The sequence below is a fragment of the Musca domestica genome, unplaced genomic scaffold, assembly GCF_030504385.1.
Source record: "Musca domestica strain aabys unplaced genomic scaffold, Musca_domestica.polishedcontigs.V.1.1 15, whole genome shotgun sequence".
NCBI lineage: Eukaryota > Metazoa > Arthropoda > Insecta > Diptera > Muscidae > Musca > Musca domestica.
The window spans coordinates 17,102,326-17,129,287 of NW_026712207.1; the positions used below are offsets into that span (position 1 = coordinate 17,102,326).

Sequence of the window (26,962 nt, forward strand, 5' to 3'; positions counted from 1 at the left end):
GTATGTTCCAAACTGCAAATATGTAACAATTTTTCTACGATAAAAATGTCAAACATATGCTTTGTTACAGAACCTTCAAGAATCTACTAGTTTTGCAATATTTTCTCGATATCATATAGGAAAAATCGGTTATCGTAGTAAAAACTTGCTTCTGGTTTTGCATTCTTTCGATATTATAAAGGGAAATTCAGTAATCGTAGTAAAAACTTTTACATTCTTGCAGTTCTGAAACCGACCAATAATTTTTAACTCAATACGTTCTCAAATATGGCAGGTAACTTTATTATTACTATTTACTTGACAAATATTGTAAAACGATTAGATTCGTGCCGGATCTGGAACAGAACTGCTGTTGACCGATGAGTCGACAGTGTTAGATATCGATACAATCTACGATCTAAAATGTCATCGCTTGTTTACCAGCTCTAGTTTCGTAATCTTTTCGTGATTCGAATTGAATTTTCTTTCATTCCTCCAAAAAAATTTGTGCTTCTGGCCAAGACGACGATGGCGGCTACGTTAGGAAGAATTTGTGGTTCCAAATTGCTTAAATCCGTACCTGCATTGAATCTGCAGCAGGTACACCAAATATTTCTATAAATCAACAATCTTGTGTTAAATAATATCGACATCATTTGTCTTCGACAATATATTCGTGTCGCGTTATGAAATGTGTTCGAGTGTCTGTCTCTATAAAGAATGACTTAAAATCTAAATAATTTAAAATAATACGTATAAGCAATACAGATTTGACCTAAACACTCCTATATCTAAATAGTGTTGACGCTGCAATGGCAGTATAATTTTTTTCTACGGGGTTTTTCTTACCAGTGACATTATGTAACCTGCCATTGAGGTTTTGTTTTTATTAGAGGTCCAACAAAAACTACACGTTCGGATAGAAATATTTATCGAAAAAATATTGTTTGGAATTTTTAATACATTTTTTTTAATTTTCAGGCTAATGGCTTGTCCACCGCAAAAACTTGGACTAATGGTCAGAAGAAGGTAAGTCTGCATACAGAGATGTTTAGATGGAGAGACGGACGTCGACTCCGGTAATTATTTTGTATGTACATAACCTCAATAGTAATAATAAATGTTGGGAAGGGTAGAAATTTATAAAAATTGACTGGGTTTATAATTTGGATCTAATTTTCGAATTCATTTGCAGTTAGTGGCCACTATCGGAGCCTTGACCGGCGGTGTAGGTGCACTTATTTATGCTCTGGAGCAATCTGTTGAAGCTTCCGGCACTGAAGTTCATCCACCTAAGATGCCATGGAGCCACAGTGGTCTTATTTCAGCTTTGGACCACAGCAGGTGCGAATAAAAGAGCTAACGCTTGAGTCTTTTATATGAAAAAAGAAAGATATATTTTTATTTATTTACTTTCTCAATGGATTTAATTTATTATAGTGTACGCCGTGGCTACGAAGTGTACAAGCAAGTTTGTTCAGCCTGCCACTCGATGAAATACATTGCTTACCGCAATTTAGTTGGTGTAACACACACTGAAGCCGAAGCTAAGGCTGAAGCAGAAGGCATTATGGTAAGCTATGATAAAGACATTGTGAAGCAATTTTAATGTAAATTCAACTATAGGTACGTGATGGTCCTGATGATGCTGGTAACTACTATGACCGCCCTGGCAAGTTGTCTGATTACTTCCCATCACCTTACCCCAACGAAGAAGCTGCTCGTGCTGCCAACAATGGTGCTTATCCACCTGATTTAAGCTATATTGTTTCTGCCCGTCATGGCGGCGAAGATTACATTTTCTCGCTCCTTACTGGTTATTTCGATGCCCCAGCTGGTGTAGTATTACGTGAGGGTCAATATTTCAACCCTTACTTCCCTGGAGGAGCCATTTCGATGGCCCAAGTTTTGTACAATGAGGTAAATCCAAAAAGTTTTATAACATAAATATGCCTAATGTGGTCGTCCAATCTCTAGGTCATTGAATACCAAGACGGTACTCCAGCCACCCAAAGTCAGTTGGCTAAGGATGTGGCTACCTTCCTCAAATGGACTTCTGAGCCCGAACATGATGTACGCAAACAAATGATCATTAAGGTCGTTGGTATTATGACCTTCTTGGCTGCCATCACTTACTACATTAAGAGACATAAGTGGTCCGCTTTGAAATCACGAAAGATTTTCTTCGTCCCCAAGAAAGATTAAGCCATTTTAGTTAAACGCCACATTTAAATGTATCCAATTAGGCTACCATCAGCAACAACAACAATAGCCTTTGATAATAATGAAAGAACTACAAAGAAAAGAAATAATCTAAAAAACCGTTATTAGAAAATTAAAAACAATAAAAATAACTAAAAACCAAAAATAAGCTAAATTACTAAACGAAGGTAATTTAAAAACAAATAAATTACTCAATATCACAATATGCGAAGTGTTTCATCAGCAATAAGTTTTGAAACTAGGTCTTTGTAATTTTCACTGAGTTCCACTTAAGCACCATTGTTGGTTCTTATTTTAACTGGTCACGTTGATTGGGTTTATTTAATTATTTCACTGTCAAGGTTTTACTATGAGTTTCTGTGCATTAATTTCAAAACTTCCCCCCAAGTGAGATTTATAAATTGGCACGCTTATCTGGAGTCAGGAATAATAATTTCAATCAAAGCCCCAATAATGTAATCACAGTGCTGTAAAGAACCATGACTGGATTTCACAGAGGACAGAAAGTAAACGAATATAAAAATAACGTAGGGAAGGTAAACTTTAAACTAAAAACTATACGAAATCAATATCAATAATCAAAATTTTAAATAGCTAGACTTTTAATAAACCACATAAATATGTTAGTTCGGACAAAAACAAATGGAACTGATGACTCTTTCCGAAAGCATGTTACGTATCGTCTGCCCTACGCCTTGGTAAAAAATTACAGCTTTCCCCAAGAAATAGTAGAGAATAAAATCAATATTGAGTTGGTTACAATTTGTTACATTGGAATTGCAATTAAAATGCTACGAATTACAGAAGGAATTATCGAGTTACAACTGCAATGTAACGAATTACAAATGAAATCATCGAATTAAAATCAGATGTTTCAATTTACATCAGTAGTAGGGTTCTCTTATTAGTTTACTACAGAGATAGCGCAATTATCCATAACAACAATTTTTTCAATTGCTTATAATTTCAGCACTTAACGAAATTTATCGTTAAGCTAGCGACGAAAATGTTACTGATTTTTAAATCAAGTTTAAAATGCATTTTTCCATCCAAAGTTGTAGCTTTTCCAGGAAACGGCAAAAAGGGTTAGAGACCCCACCACATAATTAAATTTCATATTCAGTGAATAGAAATTATTGACAAGAGCAGAAGAGAATGCATCCATCACACTTGGTTCCAAACCGATGTCCGTAAAAATGTATTGGCGTTAGATCGTTTGCAAAGCCGATTGATATGGGATCTATGTTACCCGAAAATCTTTATACCACGCTTGACTCCTCTGTTAGAATTATTTAGGATTTGCTAGCATTTTCAAAAATTTGTCATCTTATCAGAAGACATTTAATTTTGCTTGAAAGTGTTATAAACGTAAATTATTTGTTAATTTTAATTAAAATATCGTTTACAGTTTTCATTGTTTTTCTTGTGGTAATTTGTTTTTGTATTGCTGATTCATTTAATTATTCAGAGTCCATTGTTATTTTTGCTCATCTTTTTTTTAATTTATTTTAATGTTTAATTACGATATTTAAGATTAACATTTTATAACTAATTTTAGAATAGTCATATAAAGAAATTTTAGGAATTGTCCATGGGCTAGCTAACTGTTTATATTGAAAATATATAAAAATGAAATCCCATTATAAAACCATACAATTATAGTGTAAAACCGTCGTTGCAGGTATCGCCTAGTTTGTAATTTAAACACATATAAAAGCAACTAAGTTCAGCCGTTCGGAAGCTGTAAGGCCCTCCAACATATGGAAGTAACTTGTAAAATGTTAAGGAGTCCGTTGAAATATGAAATTTAAAAAATTCCGAATATCGGTTGTTACAACTATAAGGATCTATAAAAAAATGTGGACATCTCTAGCTCTAGAGTTATAGGTCAGCGAGAAGGTTGCCTATTACGAACTCTTGTAATAGGCAACCTGAGTTCTGTTGAAAAATGTAGCTAAAATATAAGGAGGTACAGTTAGATGAGAGCTACACGAAGACGTGGATAGGCGCAGGTAATTTTCTGTCACAGGAATTGGTACCCATTGCGAACTCCAAATTTAAAATAATCCCAATGAAAAGTATAGCAAAAATCAGGAAAATACGAAATATAGGGAGGTACGTTTAAATGAGCGCATCGATACAATTTCGGTGAAAAGTGTGACGCAGTCAAAATATCAAATATCAGAGGTTTATATTATATGGGGACTATATATAAACTTGGATCTATAAAAAAATAAACTGCCAATTTATAGTAACTTCTATCCAAAATATAACTAAACCTTTAATCTGGTGGTGCAGTTACATGGGGGATATATTAAAATGTTGACATATTTGACCCATTGTCACTACAAAAATGTACTCAACAAAATTTTAGCGACCTTCTTCATTTTGTTCCGAAGCTAGTAATTTCCTCGAAACATATATACTATGTTTGGTCTTAAATGCTTATTTCGAAGAATTGCAAGTGGAACGACAAACTTAAAATCCCCTCATACTATGTGTGGTCAAGTGTATTAAAGTTCATAAAACGAAAAATATATTTATATAATCATTAAACTGTCAAACAGTCTGCTTTTAGAAGATGTTTAAATAAAATAATGCAATGCTAAAAAGTTTTAATATTAAATTTTACTATTGGCAATATTAATTAAATACTGTTTGCATAAAGTAAATGAAGTTTCAATCACAAATAATTAATGGTTATTCATCAGTTTGCCCATACATAATCCATCTATAAAGTAAGTAACCTTAATGATCCAATGCAGAATTGTTAAATTACACCTTTTGACAGTCTCATTTTTATAAACTGAATATGGATGTCCAAACAAAATATACCATACACGGATTTTTTAAATTAACTTTATTCAATATTACAATTACATACGTTTTTTAATACCATTCACTTATCTCTTTTGAGGGTGTCCCCACTAGTAATGCAATCGTCTGTCTGGTATGTGAATATCAATTTTTATATTTACGCAAGTTCCGCTGTTATGTGTAGAGATTCTTCTTAAAATTATAATCCATACGATACTCTCAAAGTAAACGAACTGTTTGGAAAAACTTTTAATTTGGGGAAAATGGTTGCTTGAAAAAAAGTGTTTAGCGTAAAAGCTATAAATGGACAATAAAACGATGTATTAGAAATAGTTTAAAGTATTTTATTAGACAATAAAAAAAATAAACCAAGGTGACTTTAAGCAACGATAAACCTTTACTTGACTGGTGTTTGACCAAGAATAACTCTTCTACCAGCTTTCTTTTATTCTTCGAATAAGTTTCACTTTAAACTCACATAAACGGCAGAATGGGAGCGGTGTATAGCAGTTTTCGACGAGATTACAGAAGAAAATTAGATTTAAATCATATTAATAGCATCAGTGATATACATACGAGGTTCGTAATATTCTTTTATGTTTTCAAGTATTATAGAAATAAATAATTAAGCAGCAGATCTGTTATCCCAGCCACATTATTTCATAGTTTAAAGCAATAAATAGTATTTTTATTGGAAACAACTTGGATCGACAACAACAGAGAGAAGCTTTTCTATTACTGGTACTAAACCATGCTTCATATTTTTGTGGGGTAGTCTTCTGCCATATTTTGTAATATATATAGCTGGCAAATATAGTGTTTTAGCTGTTAGCTTCTTAATGTTTTGTTGTTTATTGACGTCATAGTTGTTGTAAATGCTGCTACAGTTTTTGTAACTAAAAACAGCTGCCTTCTGGTGGTTGCGCCAGTTTCAGGTTTTCTTTGCAAGTCATAATTCTGCGTATCTCTTGCAATAACGATTTGATAGTGTATTCACGATTCCATCGTGAAAGCATGGGCACTAATCTCGGATCAACCTATAAAAAATTAGAAATTGAAAAAAATTAGAAATTTAATTTAAGCTTTTAAAAGTACACTTTAACTCACCACTCCATTCTGAGTAATGCAGTTTATATTGATTTTAGTTAGAAATTTTATCGTGGGAGGCTCATCAGGATAACGTTCGCCACAATCAATTTTTAGAGAGTACATTCGATTCTCATACGGTGTCTGAAAAAATGAACCAATTAACACAAAATGACGCCATGAAACAGTTTTTTGCAATTTAAAAACTAGCAAATAAGAATATTAAACTTACACGAGGAGGACCAATAATCATGCCAATCCAATATGTAAGAGTCATATCATCATCATTTTCAAGACCCCAAGAAATAGTGCCATCGCCCACACCTTTTTGGCCTTGGTCCAATTCCTCAAGTAGACGGAAGTTTCTTGGAACCACTGAAAATGTAAATTTTTTAAAGACATGCTCAGATATTTTTTATATGGTTAGTGTTTTCAAAATGACCTTACATGATTACTTTATAAAATATAAAAAAAAAAAACTAATAGTGACCGTAAAATTCCAACTCCTCATGCCCAAATGACATGTTAATATCATTAATATAGCGGCATGACATTTCAATCGATACAAAGAACGTAACAATAGAACGTAATCAATGCAACATCAACAATAATTGGCAAAAATAACACAACACGAGATTTGTGCAGTTAAATTTGTTCTATCTCCAGTTTTCAGACATTGTATGAATATTACGTTCCACTATTGAGTCATCACAATGTGTATTGCATAAACACAGAGGCCACATATGATTAAAGCAAATATTGATTGCATTTCATAAATAGTGAATTCCAACATAAAGTACCAAAGCTTTATTGGAAATTATTGTTGTTTCCACAAATATGCATCACTACATCTTTCAGAGGCCTAATCTAATCTAATTAACGCTACATGTTCCAACATTAACGCATTCAATTGTGGGGTTACTTTAAAATGAATTAAATATCTTCTAAACAAATTCATTTGAGTAGCTATTATAATTTAGTCTAAAAAATCGTCAATAAATCCATACTTGGACAGATTCATTTATTCTTCGCAAGGCACAGGCGCACATCTAACTCATATATGGACTGTTGGTGGGAGGGGTACTAGCTGCATATTTTCCAATATTTTTTCTAGACTTCAATAATTCTTCATTATGTCTCAAGCCATAGAGGAATGTTTAGATCCTTTGCAAACAGACATTTTTATGAAAACATATTCGAAGATTAATTTTGTTTCACGCCACACTCCACTGAAAATAATACATTTTCACGCCTAACATCGGCAAAAGAATTTGCAAACACAAGGAGACATACCTAATGTCAAAAATAACCCAAGTAGCTTCACTATACACTGGCACACTACATGCTAGCAATGTTTTAAAATATGAAGCACATTTTTGCAATTATTGTTCCAATAGTGAACATATTAGGAATAAATAAAAATTTCTTACCTACACCGGATTGATTCGCCATTTTCACTCTTCTTTTTCGATCTACATTCACACACACACCAAAAAAACTTAAACTTTGAGTCCCTGTGTTTGTCAAATTTCTTGAAGCCGTTGAATCACCTCTTAAATTATTGCACTAAAAGTTCGAAGGCGATTCAAGTGGTTAACGGCGATGTACCAGCTCATATAAATGTCATTGTCGTAGTCACTGAGATTTCTACGATGTAAAGTATTCATTTAGGAAGATGGAATATTTGATCCACGTTTTTTTGATTTTGTCTATTTAAGTAAAGTAACTTTAGTTTAACACAATAGTTTCAAGCATGGTATAATAAAGAAGGTAAAGTCATGCAATCATATGTTTACATTTTTTAAAAATTATTTAATTGACAACATCTCATTGTCAAAATTTATATTTATAAATCCATTGTACATACAAAAACCCGAGGTTGGAACCTGCTTACCATGCAGTGAAATTTAACAAGCTAAATTGCCGAAAATGCAAAGGGAATGCTTATTTGAAACGACCACATGGAGACTTTCAATGTCAATCAGACGATAAGGGTTTTAAATATCATTAACCATGTATTTCCGTGAATATATCAAAATAATTTTAAATAAGACTCATAATTCTTGCTATCACACTCTTTCAATGTTCTTATTTCCTTTCGTTAGATTGTGATTATATAGTATTTTCTGTATAAAATATAGTACTTTTTGGATTAATTTTTACAGCAAATTTATTTTTATATATTTTTACACAACAAACAAATAACAATTTTTATTAAATTTTATTTTTCCGATAAAAACAGTGCTCGTTGCGATCGATTGACTTTCTACATATGGAAAATTGTACACTATATATGTAAAAAAAATATTTGGTATTTCCGGAGCGGCAAAAATGTAAAAGTTTTTACTACGACAACCGATTTTCTGACAGAGTCTTTAAGGTTAGAATACATAAAACGATTTTTTGACTGGTTGAAGTCATCGGCTGGATTCTTCGTGAGGCCATATCAGGTGGACTGTTTCAGAACTGAAAGAGTGTAGAAATGTTACGATAACCGATTTTCCGTTTATGAGATCGAAGAAAAAGCAAAAGCAAAACTAGTAGATTATTCCAGGTTCTGGAACAGAGCAAGAATGCACGTGATACGCGATAAAGGACCTGGTAGAATAAAAGCGTCTTCCGTTATATCATGTTACTGACCACAACCATAAAGAGATGTTCAGTGTCGATAAGGCTATGTCTTTGTTGTTGTGTTAGTTTTGAACTTTTATTTGATATTTTCCTCAATTTTTAAAAGAAACAATTAATCGCGAAAGAATAATTAAATACAAAGAACTTCTTTCTGAAATATCTTCCAAATTTTCACATTAAGGTGGAGTACATAAAACTACATTGACAGGCTTAATGATTGGAAGAAACGTAAATTGCGGGGCGCACGGAGCGCTTTAATGATATTAACCAGATTTGCCACAGAATTGAAAGATAGAACTGCTTAGATCATATTTTTGAGATAACATCCAGGCATTTCATTCATCTTTCGCGCTATTTGACTCATTTTAAAAATGAACAAAAAATATCAAATAAATGAAAACAACTTGTTGGATATAATTTTGAATAATTCTGACAGAAAGCGGGCATAGCCACAGGGCTGTATTTCTATAGTTTTACGAAGCTGTTCTACCTCCTTATTGTACCATGGGCTTAACTAGTTAAATTCTTCTATAAGGGCTCTGCAATGATTGTTTCTTATATTTATAGGTCCGTTCTTATATCTTTTTCTTTTATAGTCCACTTTTGTTATACCTTAATTTAGGAAAAGTGAAGGAAGTGAAGTTCACATTATCGGGCATTAATTTTACATCATTACTTTAAAATATCTGCATATTTTTCAGAGGTATGACCAAGGATTTTTAACTTAAAGTTTGGAACAAATGCTGAACATTTAACAACACCCATGACTTCAAATGTATTAATTTGAAATTCCTACATATCTGGACCCATTGCAATTGCAGAGGTGATTAAACGATAAAAAACTCTGGAAGGAAATATCTGATTTGGGAAGTCATTGTCCCAGCAGCTGTGTTGATGCGACTACCTGTATTCTTCTACCATGTGACAAAGTGTTTGTTTACGTTTAATTCACAATTGGCATTCATTTTGACAATGCGGCTGAAATCAGCTTGTCTAATTGGATGGTCTGTGTGGCTTCTGCATTTGTTGTGACTGTGCCCCACTTCTGACAACAAACATTTCGGCAATGTATGTTTTTATTTTTTAATCTCAATGGTAGGTTTTCATTGTGACTTACACGTCCTGTTTAATAGGCCTTGAATTGTACTGCATTTTGAAGGCGTACGTCAAGTGTTATTTGGGCCTCCTGTGTGACCTGTTTATAGACCTTGGTTGATTTTAAAAAGGTTCTTAATAACAATAACAAATGTAATGAAATGATGTGAATAGTGCATATAATAATAATAATAATAGTGCAAAATTGTAATGCTCAATATTTGTTAAAATATTTCACGCACGACTGACGACAGAAAAACATACATAATATACATTTCAATAAACTTCGTGGAGATCCAATGTATTTTCACCTAATGGTATACATGCGTATTATTATTACCACCGTGGTAATTATAACATGCCTATTGGGTGATAATTTTGTTGAACTGACACAGCATCCGCTGCTTAAAGCCTTGGCGGACAATGCTACCCATGCCGCAATTGGTGCATTGTCCGGCATTGCTTTTGCTGTACAATTTTATGAAAGAACTACACATTTCTTTGGATGGTTCCTGATTTTTACTTGTTTTGCCTGTTCTTCACTTATTGACATCGACCACTTCATTGCAGCTAGAAGCTGGAGTTTGGAGGTAAGCTGCCAATCAAAATCAAATTAAATCAAATTAAAACGTTTTATTTCCTTCTAGGATGCTACAAATCTTTCACGGCGTCCTTTTCTACATTGCTCATCGCTTATTGTTCTGCTTCTGTTGGCTTATCTTTGCACTTCTTGTCTCAACTATTTTAAGTGGAGCCTTGTATTGGGTGTTTTGCTATGTGCCTTTATAACACACCATACACGTGATGCCATACGTCGTGGATATTGGTTTTATCCCTGGGGACATACTAATAAATTACCAAATCTGGCTTACATCCTCATAACGGTATTAACGCCTTATGTCGTAAGCAATTTGTATGACATATGCCGCAGTTCCATTGTGCAACAATTCCTTGGTCAATATATTAAACTAAATGAAGGACATCATTACAAAGACGCCAGAGGCTACCGTTACATGCAGGTGTAATTCGATGAGAACCTTCAGTGGTTATAAATATAACAACGGAAACATGTGATTTGAAACGTAGTATAAAAATATTTTTTATCAATTAAATACACCTTTAAAAGGTTTTATTAGCTTTAATATACATTAGAATTATGTAGAATCACACAGCAAAGCATATTTTGCATTCGATAGAGTGGATATTTTAGCTCAAAGCAAAGCCAAAAAAAAAAAAAAATTATCCACATGATACACCCGCTAAAGAAAAATGTACTAACTTGAACTCCGCAGCGCCTGTTCCTCAAAATTTTCCTAATATGGTTAGTCCTCTTTAGATATTGTGATATAAGTACTAGAAATAGAAAATAGTATTTACTTTTTCGCTATCAGATCTTGGGAAAGTAAAAAAAAAAACAATTATTGCCGTTTTTTAGTTAAAATTTTTATTAATAAATCTTCTTAAACTTTAATTATTTGCACTTGAATTTTTTACCGACAACACCGAAAATTTTACAATGTTAAATCAAACTAATGTAGTAAATATTTAGATCGATGAGCTAAAAAATCATGTAGTTTGTGATAACTTGTAATTAAATACGTTAACTAAAATTAATTATACATAATGCATAGCTTATAGAGGAAAGTATTTGTACCAGTTGATCATGGACTATATAAAAGAAACATTTTTAAATGTTTTAGTTGAACAGATTATGTTCCGTTTCCACTTCATCATATACACCATCGATGTTCTTAAATTCTGCTAAATCTGGATATTTTACCACCAATTCGTCCTCACTTCTGAATTCATTTCGATTAAACTTATTTTCTTCGCCATCACGTAAACGTTGATAAATAAGAATGTTCCTTCCAGTCCTTGAATTAATGTACTGTAAAAGAGAATCAGCATTAAACTGATTTTCCTTTACAAGGACGGACCACTTTTTCAGGAGGATTTGGGGATCAACATTTTTTACCTCCGCATTCGCAACCTTTTCCAATAGCTTGTAGTCAACAAGGAATTCGTTTATTGTGTCTGCTAGCGGTTCGTACAGTACCACGTGAGAAGGCTTTGCCGAGCGTGGGTACGAAGGAATATGAGAACGTAACCAATGTACTGGTGACTCGAAAAAGAGTTCCGCCTCATCTTTGTAATTGGGTGTATCTTTCAAATTTGGTTCACACGTTAAAAACCTCATAGTGACGTTTTGATGGATGTGGCTAAAATGGTGTTGAAGAAAAATTTTTATTAAACAACTCAATAAACCATACGTATTCGCTATTGTCTCGTCTAGGAAGATTACAAGCAAATATAAAATAAATCATACCTATAATACGGAGTGGAGTGGCATGGCATTAGGAAGAGTATGTTTGCAGGGCGGTTCTGTTCGGATTTGTATTCTGATGCTATATGATTCAGTTTTGTCATAACATCAATTGGTCCCCTTTGATGAATCGTGCTTAAGTACCAGGCTGGTATAGCATTGCCAACAATTATTAGAATGGCAACAAACCACAACGAAATCCTTTAAAATATTAATTCATGAAATCAATATGCAGGCTATATTATTTTGTAAAATTTACCTTGACGCTTTGTAACTCCATCTGGTTAAGGTATCTGAGGCAATATATAAACATAATGGCAGTAGAACACATACAAATCGGAATTCTTTATGCTCTACAGTACTTAATATAATCAGAGATAGAAAAAACGGTCAACAACAGGTATTTGCGTGTTGGATATGCACGGCTATGACGAATAGTTTCGATGGTACCAAATAGAAAAGGCAGAAAATTAATGCCCAAAACTGTAGGCAAACCAACTGTAAAATACCAATACCTAAAATAAAGAAAAGTGAATTAACAATCATTAAAACTGAATTCCTAATGCGTAAACTTTCTACACATTCTTGCATTGAGATCCCCTTTGTGGATCAAGTTTCCGGATGGTGGATACTTGACGGTAGATTCTCGCTTCTATTTACTCAAAAAAAAAATAATAATAATAATAATAAAGCGTGACAATTTCCTTCGACATTTCGCATTCCTACTTGGAGACTATTTTGTAACGAAACCTCGTGGTTTTATGAAATTTCCCCGGACGCATTGCCAAACAAATTAGTTGCATGTCAATTAGGTCCTTCTGATATTCGACAGTTTAAACCGAAATGATTCTTTTACGTTTTAACAAAATTTATGTGATAGACCCACGCCATATTTTGTAATTTTGAAATTTTGTGGAAGAGGGTTTAATACAAATATGTGTACCGTTTTTGTAATATGTAGTATTCTGAGCGTTTATGCTTCATCTATCTTATCGAAACTAGCATCTTACCATGGATGGGAGCCATAGAAGCTGCCAATATTTTGAATAACATTGTACTTGAGAAACTCATATGGAGTAATGAGAAAGCGGCCATGCATGTAGGAGTCGATACCCACGGAGATTGCCGCAACAAGTAATCTGAAAATATCGGTTGTATTGTCTTATTCAAAACAAAATCACAAGGAAAATATATGTGGATTACTTACCCAACAACAATGAATCGCTTAAATACTAATTCCGTCCATCTTAATTTGGATTTGTGAAGGTGATAGAAAACCAATGGCAGCCATATAATCATGGCGGTCGGTCGCAGGAAAACACACAAAGCAGCTGGCCACAAATATGCTACACCTTCACCGTTCCATGGAAAGTAACTCAAAGCAATAGTTGTCAATGACGTCTCCAACGTATTGCTTAGTGTTCTCGAGCCGGTATAAAACCAGAACCAAGACACTGCCATGAGAAACAGTCCCCATTTCTTTTTACCTGTCCAAATGAAAAATCGATAATCGGAATATGCCGACAAAGTAGCCTGTAGTAAACGAGGAAGGATAATCAGCCATTTCACAGTATCCAGACTCAGCAACGCCAAAATTTTATAAATTCCAGCTATGATAACGGGATATATGTAGCTACGTATTCCCTCCACCCACTCCCATGTTAAGTAGCCGTATCTAAAATTATACAAGAAGATATATATATTCGTAACTGCGTGGACGCTAAGAACGTATTGTATTTACCCAAATGTAATTTTGTGTGCTACCTCCAAACTTTGCCAATATTCATCAGGAACATAAAACGTTTTTACTACGAAAACTGAGGCAGTGCGTACAGCTAAGCAGAATAAAAACACGAGTATCAAATTCATCTCAATTCAGAAACAAAACATAAGATTGAAGTGGGAACCGCAGGCTTTTTAAATTCTCAAACCAGCTCAAGATATTCTTTCGATAAAAAATATTCAATGAAAGACACGTAAAAACGATTCTAAAAAATCAAAAAAAATTCTACACGCACTATATTTAAAATATAAAGGCTAAATCTAAAAATAAAATATAAATAGTCTCAGTTGCCGTTCTGTTGTTGTTGTATATGACGTCACCATACGACGCGGTCGCGGCTAATAAAAAATATGTGGCAAGCCTTTATATAAAATTTGACGTTTCTATAAAAATAGAGGTGGCAAGCCTTTGTATATTATGACGTTTGTCTTAAATAGGCGTCGGTTTATTAAATTGTTAATGCATTAATTAATTATTTTTCGCATTTCGTATAAATAAATATATATAAATATCTAGGAACAAATGGAACAAGTGTGTATATGTGTGATTTGAGATTCTGCGTGAAACAATAATAAACAAAAAACTTAAAAAAAAACAAAATAAATCCGACCGCCAACATTGTTAAATTAACTAATAATATTAATAACTGAAATAATAATATAAATAATTCCATTTTAGAATTGGATAATTGAATAAAAAACATAACATGGACGAATCATATATAATAGAACAAGCGAAAAAGTTTAAAGCGATCGATATCGCATCGGCAAAAGCATGGATTATTACGGCGAAAACACTGTATCCCAATAACTTCAACGTGCAGGTTGGTTGGAACAATTCTAGTAAAAACTCTGGTAACTTTTTTGAATCCCGGGAAAGTATTTTTTCTTGGTGGAAGGACCCGGATATTTGACCCAAAAGTCCGGGTCCAAGACTCGGGTTAGATCTATTGAACCGATATGAAAAACATAGATTTCATCTGAAATTTCGGGAGTTGTATGAAAGTGTTTGTATTTTGGAACCGGGCTTTTTTTTAATATGTAGTTATAGTTGATACTATAACCAAAATGCTATAATTTGCTACTATCAGGGTGCAAATACCTGTCTCTGGAAGAAAGAAATCTGAGAGTTGTTACTACACTAGAGTTATTATTACATATCTTTAATATGTTTTAATTACATTTATATTCTACATTCCAGTACCAGGCATATCAGATAGAAAAAGAGGGAAACAATTTTGAAGAAGCAGCGAAATGTTTTAGTTATATGTAAGCAATGGAATTTAAAAGAATATAACAACACTATAACGTATAAATGTTCCATTTACAGAATTCTGAATGTACAGCATCCAAATGTTCAAATACTCGAGGAAGAAATTAGCGAATTAACAAATGCGCTTAAGAATGAAAATGAGATAACGTCGCAGCAGGAATTCTACGTGAAAATGTTTCAGCATGTTTCCTACGAAGTACAACACAAAATCCTCATGATGACGGTCAATAACACTGAAAATAGTTTGAATCAATGTAAGCTGTTATTGCTGGTTTTTAAGCGTTTCCCACAGGCGGCTGTAACCCATTCGGTAAGATAACATTTTATGTGCACATATTATTTATATATCTTCTTATTGTCAGCCCCGGCTTTTGGAAATGATTGCCGATGGGATGAAGCAAAATCCACAAAAATATCAGGAAATGTTGGTTGAGGAAGCATTACCATTAATATACCACAAGACACCAGATCTAGCAACCAATCCAAATTTAGTATGCCGACTTTTTACCATATCCCTAGAATACTACATTCGACAAATTTTGGACGAAGTTAAATGTGATACTAACGATATATGGAAAAAAATATTTCAAGTATTGATGCTATGCGGTAAAATACAGCGATGGGAAGCATTTTTGCCTTTTAACAAATCTTGGTATATTGCAAAATGGAAAGTTATTTTATAAAATATCACAATAATTTTTTTCACTTTAAACTTTAGGGGACAGAATGTTTACTGGGATAAACTTATTGAAATTGTTTCGACAAGTCCAGCAGGAAGTAATCAAGTGCTTTTTTATGCCACAACACTGTTCATTTATTCGTTGCATTGCTACATTAAAAATTGTAATACGCGCCCTGAAGAAGTGGAAATTAATCACGTTTTAGTTGAGGGATTTAGCGATTGGAAAGTTGAGCGTTTAGACCCACAAATGGAGCCGCCACAGATATCTCTCACGACACCAACAAGTAAAGAAATCTCCAAAGCTTTTGTCCATGCTGCGCAATGTTGGCAATTGCTCAATACAGAACAATTTCAGAGAGAATTCAGTAAACTGCTTTTAACTCTGCCTCTATCACCATGGATTTCCAGATTCCTCTTCGATTTAGCAATCTATTTTGGTCATCAAGAAGAAGCCAAGAAGCTAATGCTTGAGATGACTATAAAAAGTAGTTTGGTACACCATATTTTGAAGTTGGGGCTAAACTTGCTTCAAGGGAAACTTTCGGTACGTTGAAAGCATACGACTTTGTTATTATTGTTATTATAGCCTATTATTTTTTCTCTATAGTTTGAAGGTTTTGAATGTATACTGAAAATATTAGCTGAGCTTCCCTCAACTTCGGGGCAGTTTTTGGAACATTTGACATTGAAAGTGCCCCGACACATGATTTTATACCCCTGACACAGAAAGCATTATTGCAGTACTGTTGTAAAGCGATAGTTTCCAACTTATGTGTAGGTATATAGAAGCTTTGATGATGAAAATATTTTTATGTCTGTGCTTCTGTCTATTTTTCAATGCGGATAGCGTCGTATTTATGAACCGAACTGTCCTGACGAGATTTTGGGTGATTTGCTAATTTTAGTACAACTTGAGTACCCGAGGGAAAAAGAACTGGCAGAACAAATATTCTCCATTATAGCGACCAGAAGAAATTTTACGTTCCATAATTTCTCAAGTTTCATTGTAACTGTTGACTTTATTGAGGAATTTATGGCAATATGGAATTCACATAATGAAGATTTCAACTTGGATCTTACGCCGTCCGATGTAAACGCTGCAACAACAACCCGACGGACCCGATGTACCGACAAGGGGGCACGAGATGATACTCGAATTATTCTAAAACAACAGCTTTCACGTTGCAATGAAAATATAGTCTTACTTTTAGCAAATTTTATAAGTCAAGAGCAAATGCGTTTGATGCATTCTTTATTTGATGTTGAAATGAACCAGTTTTAATTTTTCTAAATTATTAACTATATTTGTCAATATAAATAATAACTAAATTATCTAAACAATAATAAAAACAGATGTGTGCCTCAATTTGCAAATTGTCTTAAAGTAAAGCTAATTAGGTACTTGATTCGATAACATTTGAACTTTAATCCACACTCAATGTGGCAGTAGTTGTTAAACAATTAAAGATAGCTTCTCAATGTAAATAAATACATACATACAGTTTTCCGAGCCATCATACATAACATACTTTAATAATCGTGCTTAACATATGACATAAAAATATTATATAATGCTGTACAAACATTAACAAACGTTACACGATATTTGGTATCTAAGTAACGGAAATTAACATATTGTGCGCCTGGCCACAACAGCCAGTCCATGCAGTAGATGAATGCGAATTTGTCTCGCAACTCGTCGTTGGTCTCTGCCAAAGTTTTCCTCTCCAAGTAGCATGCCGAGTAGAAAAATATGAAAATACATATTGGCGACATGAATAATTGGTCTATAAGAATTTTTTTTACCACATTCCGTAAATTCGCTACTGGCATTACTTTATCCATCCAATTGTAGACGTAATGGTGCAGGGGGCCCTGCAGAGCTCCAACAATGAACATTCGACCTATCCGTTGCAAATCAAATCGATGGACACTGTTGTCTTTTTTACGACGATACTCGATTTGTTGCGCCGCAACATCCCCAACGACCATTAGAATACCTGATCCCACAATGTTTGTAAGCAACAAATATTTTCCAAAGATAGTATTCCACAGTTTTCGTATTTTACCATGGCCATCTCTTCCCCCGCCACTGTTGCTTACTTTTAACCTGAGTGGTTGGACCAATAAATTACCGTTATTTATATTATTTAGTATTAAAGGCCACTTCGTACACGTTGAATTAGAACCTGGCAAAGTGTTAGTAAAGTGATAATACGAACGGGTCTGTATTCTACATATGGAAACGCGAGTGAACATGTTTCTTTGCTCCTTCAACAACTTAACCAGCCTTAGTGAACAATAGAAACAATATGGAATAGGGGATTGAACTCATAATATAAGTAAAGTTAGTGGAGCAAGGGACTAGTTCATGGCCCAAGTTTAAGGTTCTCTGCCAAGCCAGCTGACTACTAAATGTTATGCTAAAATAGATTATTGTAATTGAAATTACAGAACAATAGATACACAAAAAAAATTATTTTGACATTAAATGTGGATTTTAAAATTTGCATGTGGATTTTATTGCGCCGAGATCCAACGCAATTTGAATTCACACATTTATTTTGAATACAGCTTTTGAGCAGAAAAAATGTTGCGTTTTGGAGTGAGTTATTTCACTGGGAAAAGTTCTCCAAATTATATCAATATCAACTTTTCATTCAGAATTTTGCGTTTTTCAATTCTACCGATTTTTGTCGGTAACTGAAAAAAATCCACAACCGATAATTGTAAGCATATTTTACCGATTTTTTCCTTGAAAATAATATTTTTGACACAATTTTTCATTCATTTTATGTCGAGGTTATCATCAGCCAATTAGAAGACAAAGCAGGGAACTTTAACCAGTAAAAGTGAATGCATTTCTTTTTTAGGCATATCAATGCTCACAAGTGATGATACATGTACTTGTCATCTACCACGGATAATGTATATTCTCTCATTAAACGCACATGGGTAAACTTAATTGTACTTCATGAACTAAAGGAACTAGATGCACGAAGGAGATAAAAGTTCCGTTTATTTTAGTGAACAGCTATTTTGAACTAGTTCGTTTCCGGAACGACGCAGCTCTAGCCAACTTTTCCCGCTTAAACATGAACAGTGATAAAATAAAAAAGATGAGAATTCCCAAGGAGGTTCATCAGATAGAAAATTCCAAAAAAGATCATGGTAAACCATGCCACAATGCCATTTTTACTTTTAATATGTGACTGCCCGTTTATACTTTCTACACTAAAAAAGATTTAAATGCACATTCTTTTAGGCATTAGCTGCAAAATTTTGAGCGATAACAATATTGAGGCCTTGGTGCCTGGTCCAAAAGCTTCGCCTTATGAAGAGGGCATTTTCAAGATCTCTATATCATTCGGTGAGCAGTACCCATTTCGACCACCAACTTTTAAATTTATTACACCTGTCTACCACCCAAACATTGATAGTTGTAAGTTCAAACGTTTCCGAATATTAACATAGTATATGTAAAATAACATGTTTTTTATAAGCTGGTAAGATTTGCCTGGATTTATTGCGAATGCCTCCTAACGGTTCTTATAACCCTGCGATTACATTGGAATCAATTCTGTTATCTATTCAGTTATTACTGGCAAATCCGAACCCCGATGATCCATTACAAGGTGATGCTGCAGATTTGTACAAAAATAATAGGAAGCTGTTCAACGAAGAAGCAAAGAAGTTTGTTGCAAAGAACTGCAAATTTACAGTGGAGGATGATAATTTTGAAACTGAAATCGAAATTGATAAAAAGCGACTTAAACTAAGTTGTGAAGCCACACAAAAATAAATATTTTCAATTAAATAAAACTGATAAATTAATTACAGGCAGTGTTTTACCATCAATGAATGTTTGTTAGGCGGACCTCTCGAATCGGGTAAAAATGCACAAATAATTTGTGGGAAATAATGGTTTGCATAGCCTATTTTTTGATAGTTCATGGGAAAATTTAACACACTTCTGACCATTATTCGCCTATATTTTGTAAACTTACAATTTATTTATACTAGTCGTAGAATATTCTCTTTTTATGATTGAAAAGTTCGCAACCTAAGTTTTAAACAATACATCCATTAGATGGATTGAAAAGCAAAATATTCTCGAAATTCACATTTTCCAAGATATGAAATATGAATAAAAATTTTAAAACCGAATCAATTGCCACGTGTTTTTACCCTTTAAACTTCTCATTTGTTTCAAATAATAAAACACTGACTGTTTAACATAAACTTAAATTATACATTTTGTTGATAATGCTTCATATTATTATTTTCATTTGTTACGTAGGTAAATAATTAATGCAATGACAAACTGGACAATTTAGAATAAATTTACTTTCAACATCCAATACTATGTTCACCTCCATCATATTAAAGAAAACTAAAATGTTACAATGTTGGAAAACGGATAGGAAATGATATAAAATGTAATGATTGACAATTTTGATAAATATAGATTGATGATTGATTTACACATACACACATTATACTAAACGGTAAGGATCTATTAGCAGTAATGAAAGAGATGGATGAGATACGATCTAAACGTGCTTTACAAATTATGTGTCTTGATGTTTCTCGTAAAAAGCATCGAGGTATTTTTGTACTCTTTTTGGTCAGCCCACATCATGGCGGCCTGTGCGTTCAATGGACTGTCGTTGTTGGGCTCACCCAATAACGATTGAATGGACAATAAAATGGTGGCGAACGTCATACAACGCTGACATTTATCTTTTAAAATATCCAAGCATATTGCACCCTGCAGGTCTACGTTCGGATGAAAGCATGGCGTAAGAAATTTGACTACAGGAGGCGCGTATGGGTACGAATTGGGAAACTCCAAAGACAAACGGTACTTTTGTTGAGCATACACAGTGTTTACAGGCCCAGCAATAGTACCGATCCATTTGAATATATTTTCGCCGTCGGGAAATGCTGAGATACCCTTTCGGTGGTCATCATAAGACTCATCAATTCCTTCTGTAGTCTGTAAATAAATTAACATTAGCATGAAGCAAAAAATATCTATAGGAATGCCAATGTCTTTTACCTTTTACTAACGGCATGATTATCTTTTATAGGCACTGAATCATCATTATGTTTAACACCCTGAGATCCTGAGAGGCCACTGTGTTCGGGACTTATATTTTGTGCCATTTCCCTGTTTTGTTGCTAGATGTTGTTGAGCGTAGCGTATTAACAAAGTTTGTTATTCTGCCATTTTGACGTTTTAGCCAACCATGGATAAGTTACAAAATGGAGATTGAAATTTGCAAAATAGGAAATACGTATGTCGACTCACGACTATCGATAGGTAAGAACGATTTCGATATTTGCTATCGACTTTTCAGTCGATTTGTCCCTGTTTCAAATATCTCATATCTGGAAGTATCAATTTGGTTGACCCTCCATAATTGACCCTTTTTCAACTTTTTGGGGGTTTTCTAAAAAATCCACACCAAAAATGGTTAATTTGCCTAAACTTCCGAACTGTGACCACTTACCCCCATATGATCATTTTCAAAGGTATGTATTTTCATAAGTTTTCCAACGATACTTATTTTGTCTATATCGGGTAATTGGATCCGGGTCTAGTCGGGATCTTGAACCCGGACTTTCGAGCCAAAAATCTAGAGTCCCTGGTCCGTTCCCCAAGAAAAAAAATAGTTTCCCGGGATCAGGAAAAAATACCTACCACTGGAAAAATTGAAGTGTTTTTACTAAACTAGAGTTAAGCCAAATGTTTGCAAATATAGATCCTCGGATAGCTTTTCATCAGTTTGGATCGGCTGAACTTGCAGTCCGTTTCCCCTTTTCTTTTTTTGCTTCTTTATTTCATTTTGGTGTAGTATAGATTATTTCACGAATAAAGTTTGAAACGTGTAAAAAACTCATAATGCTATGGAAATTTCGTTTCATATTCAATATTTAGTTAAAGACAAAAAATGTGCTAATTCTTAGGAATTTCTTTTTCCATTTTTGTTAATACAATATTACGATCCGTCTGAACTGATGTCGAGTCTGATTGTGCAAATCTGAAAACTTTAGACGTTGACGTAATTCGAGAGCTCTGATATCCGTCATTAAAGAATGCTGTTATTTTCCAATCAACATCAATTTTTTGAGCATGATCTTGTAGAAAATTGAAGTTGGTTTTTGCTTCTTCAATTTTATCCGTCAGTTGGCGACGAATATCCCGAAGCTTTTGAACTTCTAAAACCAATTGCTCGGGAGCAACATCCAAGCAAAGTTCCATTCCCGACCGTTGTGCTCTATTCCTAAACGTGTTTCAGCTAGTTACATGCGTCGGTTTTGTCCCGCAAAGACTGCTCTAAAGTTTTTATTTCACAAACAGCCTTTTCCATCTCCTCTTTCATCTGTCGCAAAGAGGAAGAACGTGTACTGCAGAATATTTAGTTTTAAGCTACTTACTTACTTCAATTGCTGCCACTCTAATTCGTTTCTCGCCCTTTGTGTTTCGAAAATACGTTTTCTAATAGTGTGCTCTGTTCTTTCCTGTTGCGACAATAGCATATTACGGGCCTTTCCCGGCATACAAACAAAGCTTCCCGTATAGCATATGTATCAGCTAGTTCGTTTTCAGCAAGCTGTTTCATTTGTCTTGTGTGTTCTTGCCAGGATTGGTAGGCACAATAACTTAAAGTGTATATATAGAGAGTTTAACAATATAACATATATGAATATACAGGTAGTATACTTTTTCGGATTCCTTGTTGGGTCTGGCTTGTACGTAATATTTGCTGCAAATTTATCCAATGTTAACTGACGCATATCCAATTCCTCCGCTTCCGTTTTGTTAGTTACCTCGAGATTAAGTTTGAACTTGACTTCTTCTAGCCTTGATAATTTCTCCCAGGCTTTTTGACACTGTACTGCTAAAAGCCGTTGATTATTTTCAACGATTGTCAGTTCGTTTTTTATTTCTGTGTCAGCGTCATCGTATGTCATTTCCGCTCCCAGTCGGCAGTCTCTCATCGTCAGACATTCTCCAATGATGGAAAGTGGTGTTTGCATAGCATCTAATTCACGTTCAGTAGAAGCCTTTTCCTCTGTTAGCAATTTCATTTCACGTTCAATACGTTCCAGAGTAGTTTTTAGAGATGCGCCATTGATTTAGCTCGGAAATGCTGTTAAAATAAGATTTAAATAGGATTAAGTGTGTCGTAATTAACAAATGTTGAAGTGAAGTGAGTGTCAATAAATCCTTGAGGTGGGCCAGAAATAGAACGCTTGCTTAGTTTCAACCTTATTCAGCCAAACAAATTTATACTGACCGCTGGGCTAATGCTTCATTAGATTCCAAATTAGTCCAATCTGCTTCGATGCGAGTCTCGTTTCTTAAAGTTCTAGAGCTTTGGCGAACATTAAATGCATCATTACGTCTAGCATCAGCTATATTTCGTAATTTGTTGACCCGACTGTTCCAATCTGACAATGATAGATGTTGAAGTGGTTTCTCCAAAACTAATAACGATTGATATGCCATATCTTAAATATAGGAATTTAATTTTTGATTTCGATAAATTTAATAGTCAAAACGCTTCTACTTATTGAGTGAACACAGTAAAAAGTACAATGAAGTAAATTCTGTCATTTAGTTTTATATTGAATTCAGTTTACTTTGGTTACCAAAATATGTTACCATGCCCCAAAGTTTGTTGCCGTGGAGTAGTTCCCTGTGTATCAACAATACATGTATGCATATAAACCTTTCTACGGTAGGTTGTTTATTAGTGAATAATAATCAGTTTTCATTTCTTATTTGTGAAATAGAAGGATAAATACAAATATCTTGGTTTTAAAAATGGAAATATGTTTTTACTAAAATTAAGTTATAACATAGGAGGAGCCATTAGAAAAATTTAATGGCCCAGGATGCAGATCATATAAGTAGCTAACGTCTTTTTTTTTTTCTTGCTTCCGAATTTTGTGCAACCTTCGATTTACAGGTTGTGACTCGCCGCTGCTGTTCGTTTTAGGGTCCTGTAAGCCAAACTAATTAGTTTTTGGTCAATTGTCCTTTAAAAATGAATAATACATACCTCTGTTGAGATTTCCTGGTCGTGATGTGAAGTATATGGCAGCAAAATCGATGTCAAAATACATGCTAATTGGAAAAATGCTCCAAAGTACAAACCCCACTTTATATGGAACTAAATACATCGTCGTCCACGTATTTATCTAGCTTAGCCGAATCCATTAGAGAGATTGTTGTTTTTATTCTTGAGATATATCCTTGCGTTCAGAGCACGAAGCCGAACGGCTTGCAGTCGGCGCATAGCCGCCGCCGTGTTTTTTAAGTGATCTGAGCCGCCGCCAATGTATGCGGCTCTCATCGGCTCAAATTCTTAGCCGACTGATTCGGCCAAGCCGTGGAAACAATGTATATTGCATGTTTGTAGAAATATGTATTTTAATCTTATTAATTTTATCGATTAATAAACTTATTATTCCATGAGTCGAATGTACCCTAATGGGCCATAATTGATAGTGTGTACTCGTCTTCATAGAAGAGGCAAAACATGTAGGCTATGAATATTAATTATACCCTACACCTCATAGTGGTAAGGGTATTATGTCTTTGTGTATTTATTTTCTATTACAAAACCTTTGGCAACCTTTTGTAACTTACGAATTTGATGGAGTGGCAGCCACATGGTTTGCAAAAAAGTCGTAGTGTTTTGCTTGTTCATCAAAAGTAGGAAAAGCATTAATCAAAGATTTATAAAATGTGCCAAAGAAATATTAAAAACTATTTTTAAAGAATTGTGGTAATGCAAAGAGAAGCAGCCTGCATCCCGCAATAGTAAAAAATACAATTGTTTGTTCATGATAACAATGCGGTCGTCGAACCATTTTTATCAAATAAGTATATTTTGTTATAATTATTAAAGTGCTATAAGCTACAAATTTGCATAATTTTTATTTAAATATAAACCAAACAAAAGCCTTCGAATGTAGCCGACTTTTAGCCCCCGCGACCGTTTATTGCTTTAGCGGGCGTGCCGATTTTCTTTCGGCTGCAGTTGATTTTTTGCCGCCGCCGACTTTTTTGTGCTTAGTTGCCGCCGGGGAACTTGGCATCCTTTTGTAACCTTACCACTATGAATTGTAGGGTATAATTAATATTAATAGCACACTGTCAATTATGGTCCAATAGTGTGCATTAGACTAAGGAATAATAAGTTTAGTAATCGATAAAATAAAAGAAATTTTTATACAAACATGCTGTATGCATTTTGAGCCAATGAGAGCCGCATACATCGGCGGCGTCTCAGATCACTGTGAGCCGATCGGCTTCGTGCTTTGTTGGCCAGTCGAATTTAAGTGAAGGTTTTTGTTATATTAATAATTGAAAAAATAATTACATTTTAGAATTGAAAGATTGTCAGTGAAACATCGGTTATGTCGTTGCAACGCATCAACAGTGTTCCTTTAGGAATTTGTTTCATTTGAAGAATCCTAAGCGGTATGCGGTATCACGTAACATCGTTGGTCGACAATTTGCTACAGCTCCAAAACGTACTGCTGGCGGCCCGAGTACATAAAGTTAGCAATTTTAGGCTCCACTCTAGGAGCTACTGGAGGCACCGTTTACTCTCTTTATAGTAATTGGAAGGATGGGAATTCGCATAAGGAACATGAGCGATCTGCGCCGGCTGTTGTTGCAGAATTTCCCGAAAACGTAAAGATAACAAAAAGATTTGTGAATCCCAAGGATACTTCGGGATTAGATGTAACCCTGTTCCAATTTCAAACGTGTCCTTTCTGCTGCAAAGTGAGAGCATTTTTAGACTTTATGGGAATTTCATATAAAGTCGTAGAAGTAGATGCCGTCTTGCGGCAGGACATAAAATGGTCAGCCCAAAAAAAAGTTCCAATGGTACTGATAAGGCAGCGAGATGGGCGATATGTGCAGATGACCGACTCCAGCGCAATAATATCATGATTGCGACCTATTTGAACGATAAAAGTACTGATATTGGTGAACTGGCACAATATTACCCGACCATTTCATTTTTCGACGACAACCAGAAAAAGAAGCACGATATTATGAATAAATACTTCCTGATGTATAGGGACCAAACACCCAAAGGACATTCAAAGGATACTGAAGAGTATGTATATATTAAATAAGCCTAGACATATACACATGTATTTATAGATTGTTACTTCCTAACCTTTTGTTTTGAATATCCTTCTCAATTACGCCCATGAAAAAAGTCCTTATTTTTAGATAGTATACATTTATAGTCGAATTCTGTGAAATAACTACTTTAATGAGCAATCATTTTAAAAATTTTACAACATGCAGGTACTTTTAACCTGATTACAGCAAAGTAATTTTTTCGTGAGAGAATACCCGGTTATTCTACCCGAAAGTTCGTGTTTTATCCGGTTCCACAAAACCGATATATGCGAAATGTTCATGGAAATATCTTTGCAACAAGTGTTATATGATGGGGTTTCGGTGCAATAAAGGAAAATTAAACTGTTTATACCGAAAACTATTCGAAAGACCCCTAAAAAGTCGAAAATGGACACATTATGGGGTATCAAGATGTAAAATATGAGTACGAAGATATGGTCATAAAAAAATGATGGAATTAAGATTTTCTCCACACGAAATAATTACTTTGCTGTAATCTGGTTTAAAATACCTATTTGTGATAATAATTTCAGTTCGATCCGTGCACAGTCCCTAAACTCACTAAGCATATTTTAGTTATGGGCTTTTCTATATTCTAAATAAAGTTATTGGCATGCAAATTTGTTATTTATAAAATACGTTGCAATTAAAAAGCCAATGGGTCTATGAATGTCGCAACAAGCAAAAAAAAAAAAAAAAAAACCTGAGAAGTACAAAACCACAGACAAATGTTTCACCAATTAAGAATATGTAACATAATTAAAGCCAATTGTTTCTTGTGTCTTTTGACACAACAAGTCTAACGGATACATGTTCCACATCTCTGAGGCTAAACTGATCCTATAACAAAACCAGTGGCCGATAAATCAAATACGTTTTGCGTTACAA

The 26,962-nt window shown here is 34.2% G+C and overlaps 8 protein-coding genes, 1 non-coding gene and 1 pseudogene across 10 annotated transcripts; 4 read left to right on the forward strand and 6 right to left on the reverse strand.

The window, feature by feature from the left end:
• The first annotated feature begins 420 nt into the window (after positions 1-420).
• LOC101899786 (cytochrome c1, heme protein, mitochondrial) lies at positions 421-2,407 on the forward strand. Its single transcript, XM_005178562.4, has 6 exons — positions 421-579; positions 961-1,008; positions 1,175-1,323; positions 1,420-1,552; positions 1,606-1,899; positions 1,957-2,407. Exons 1-6 carry the CDS (start codon positions 508-510, stop codon positions 2,182-2,184), a joined length of 924 nt encoding a protein of 307 aa, XP_005178619.1. The 5' UTR covers positions 421-507; the 3' UTR covers positions 2,185-2,407.
• Positions 2,408-5,342: 2,935 nt separating this feature from the next.
• Positions 5,343-7,692, reverse strand: LOC101899621 (ubiquitin-conjugating enzyme E2 variant 1). The gene is made up of 4 exons (XM_005178561.4): positions 7,536-7,692; positions 6,338-6,480; positions 6,127-6,249; positions 5,343-6,056 (listed from the first exon to the last, which is right to left on the reverse strand). The coding sequence occupies exons 1-4, from the start codon at positions 7,555-7,557 to the stop codon at positions 5,916-5,918; spliced, it is 429 nt and encodes a 142-aa protein (XP_005178618.1). The 5' UTR covers positions 7,558-7,692; the 3' UTR covers positions 5,343-5,915.
• Positions 7,693-9,879: 2,187 nt separating this feature from the next.
• On the forward strand, positions 9,880-11,302 carry LOC131801268 (transmembrane protein 267-like). The gene is made up of 2 exons (XM_059119755.1): positions 9,880-10,421; positions 10,479-11,302. The coding sequence occupies exons 1-2, from the start codon at positions 10,131-10,133 to the stop codon at positions 10,854-10,856; spliced, it is 669 nt and encodes a 222-aa protein (XP_058975738.1). The 5' UTR covers positions 9,880-10,130; the 3' UTR covers positions 10,857-11,302.
• LOC131801267 (GPI mannosyltransferase 3-like) lies at positions 11,250-14,222 on the reverse strand. The gene is given in 8 exon segments (XM_059119752.1): positions 11,250-11,719; positions 11,807-12,050; positions 12,158-12,355; positions 12,414-12,538; positions 12,540-12,669; positions 13,165-13,293; positions 13,362-13,829; positions 13,896-14,222. Coding segments are annotated over 8 exon segments (1,614 nt in total). The 5' UTR covers positions 14,024-14,222; the 3' UTR covers positions 11,250-11,527.
• A 178-nt stretch (positions 14,223-14,400) lies between these two features.
• LOC131801266 (integrator complex subunit 10-like) lies at positions 14,401-17,257 on the forward strand. The gene is given in 8 exon segments (XM_059119751.1): positions 14,401-14,760; positions 15,138-15,205; positions 15,267-15,519; positions 15,572-15,861; positions 15,928-16,435; positions 16,499-16,595; positions 16,598-16,665; positions 16,739-17,257. Coding segments are annotated over 8 exon segments (1,836 nt in total). The 5' UTR covers positions 14,401-14,643; the 3' UTR covers positions 17,174-17,257.
• On the reverse strand, positions 17,127-18,201 carry LOC101898990 (mpv17-like protein 2). The gene has a single exon (XM_059119754.1). It carries the CDS (start codon positions 18,148-18,150, stop codon positions 17,422-17,424), a length of 729 nt encoding a protein of 242 aa, XP_058975737.1. The 5' UTR covers positions 18,151-18,201; the 3' UTR covers positions 17,127-17,421.
• A 630-nt stretch (positions 18,202-18,831) lies between these two features.
• On the forward strand, positions 18,832-19,728 carry LOC101891794 (uncharacterized). Of its 2 annotated transcripts, XM_059119756.1 has the most exons (4): positions 18,832-18,846; positions 18,919-19,062; positions 19,157-19,333; positions 19,395-19,728. In XM_059119756.1, the coding sequence occupies exons 1-4, from the start codon at positions 18,843-18,845 to the stop codon at positions 19,691-19,693; spliced, it is 624 nt and encodes a 207-aa protein (XP_058975739.1). In that variant the 5' UTR covers positions 18,832-18,842; the 3' UTR covers positions 19,694-19,728. The 2 variants fall into 2 exon arrangements, with proteins under 2 accessions (XP_058975739.1, XP_005178662.2); XM_005178605.4 differs by lacking the exon at positions 18,832-18,846 and having other exon boundaries at positions 18,895-19,062.
• A 622-nt stretch (positions 19,729-20,350) lies between these two features.
• Positions 20,351-21,112, reverse strand: LOC131801269 (ubiquitin-conjugating enzyme E2 C-like; annotated as a pseudogene).
• A 1,223-nt stretch (positions 21,113-22,335) lies between these two features.
• On the reverse strand, positions 22,336-23,488 carry LOC131800513 (tektin-2-like). The gene is given in 5 exon segments (XM_059119753.1): positions 22,336-22,445; positions 22,448-22,560; positions 22,622-23,026; positions 23,028-23,051; positions 23,199-23,488. Coding segments are annotated over 5 exon segments (864 nt in total). The 5' UTR covers positions 23,411-23,488.
• Positions 23,489-23,620: 132 nt separating this feature from the next.
• Positions 23,621-24,431, reverse strand: LOC101898180 (uncharacterized). The gene is made up of 2 exons (XR_009341766.1): positions 23,967-24,431; positions 23,621-23,907 (listed from the first exon to the last, which is right to left on the reverse strand). It is a non-coding gene; the product is annotated as an uncharacterized LOC101898180 (transcript).
• Between the last annotated feature and the right edge of the window lie 2,531 nt (positions 24,432-26,962).

Bases quoted from the DNA above. Each gene is read 5' to 3' on its own strand.
- LOC101899786 (XM_005178562.4), top strand. From the start codon at position 508: ATGGCGGCTACGTTAGGAAGAATTTGTGGTTCCAAATTGCTTAAATCC. The intron at 1,009-1,174 runs GTAAGTCTGCAT...ATTCATTTGCAG, and splicing joins GGACTAATGGTCAGAAGAAG to TTAGTGGCCACTATCGGAGC. The intron at 1,553-1,605 runs GTAAGCTATGAT...ATTCAACTATAG, and splicing joins CTGAAGCAGAAGGCATTATG to GTACGTGATGGTCCTGATGA.
- LOC101899621 (XM_005178561.4), bottom strand. From the start codon at position 7,557: ATGGCGAATCAATCCGGTGTAG. The intron at 6,250-6,337 runs GTAAGTTTAATA...TCATTTTTTCAG, and splicing joins TGATTATTGGTCCTCCTCGT to ACACCGTATGAGAATCGAAT. The intron at 6,057-6,126 runs GTGAGTTAAAGT...AATTTTTTATAG, and splicing joins GCATTACTCAGAATGGAGTG to GTTGATCCGAGATTAGTGCC.
- LOC131801268 (XM_059119755.1), top strand. From the start codon at position 10,131: ATGTATTTTCACCTAATGGTATACATGCGTATTATTATTACCACCGTG. The intron at 10,422-10,478 runs GTAAGCTGCCAA...ATTTCCTTCTAG, and splicing joins CTAGAAGCTGGAGTTTGGAG to GATGCTACAAATCTTTCACG.
- LOC101898990 (XM_059119754.1), bottom strand. From the start codon at position 18,150: ATGTTCACTCGCGTTTCCATATGTAGAATACAGACCCGTTCGTATTAT.
- LOC101891794 (XM_059119756.1), top strand. The intron at 19,063-19,156 runs GTAAACCATGCC...ACATTCTTTTAG, and splicing joins AAATTCCAAAAAAGATCATG to GCATTAGCTGCAAAATTTTG. The intron at 19,334-19,394 runs GTAAGTTCAAAC...GTTTTTTATAAG, and splicing joins CCACCCAAACATTGATAGTT to CTGGTAAGATTTGCCTGGAT.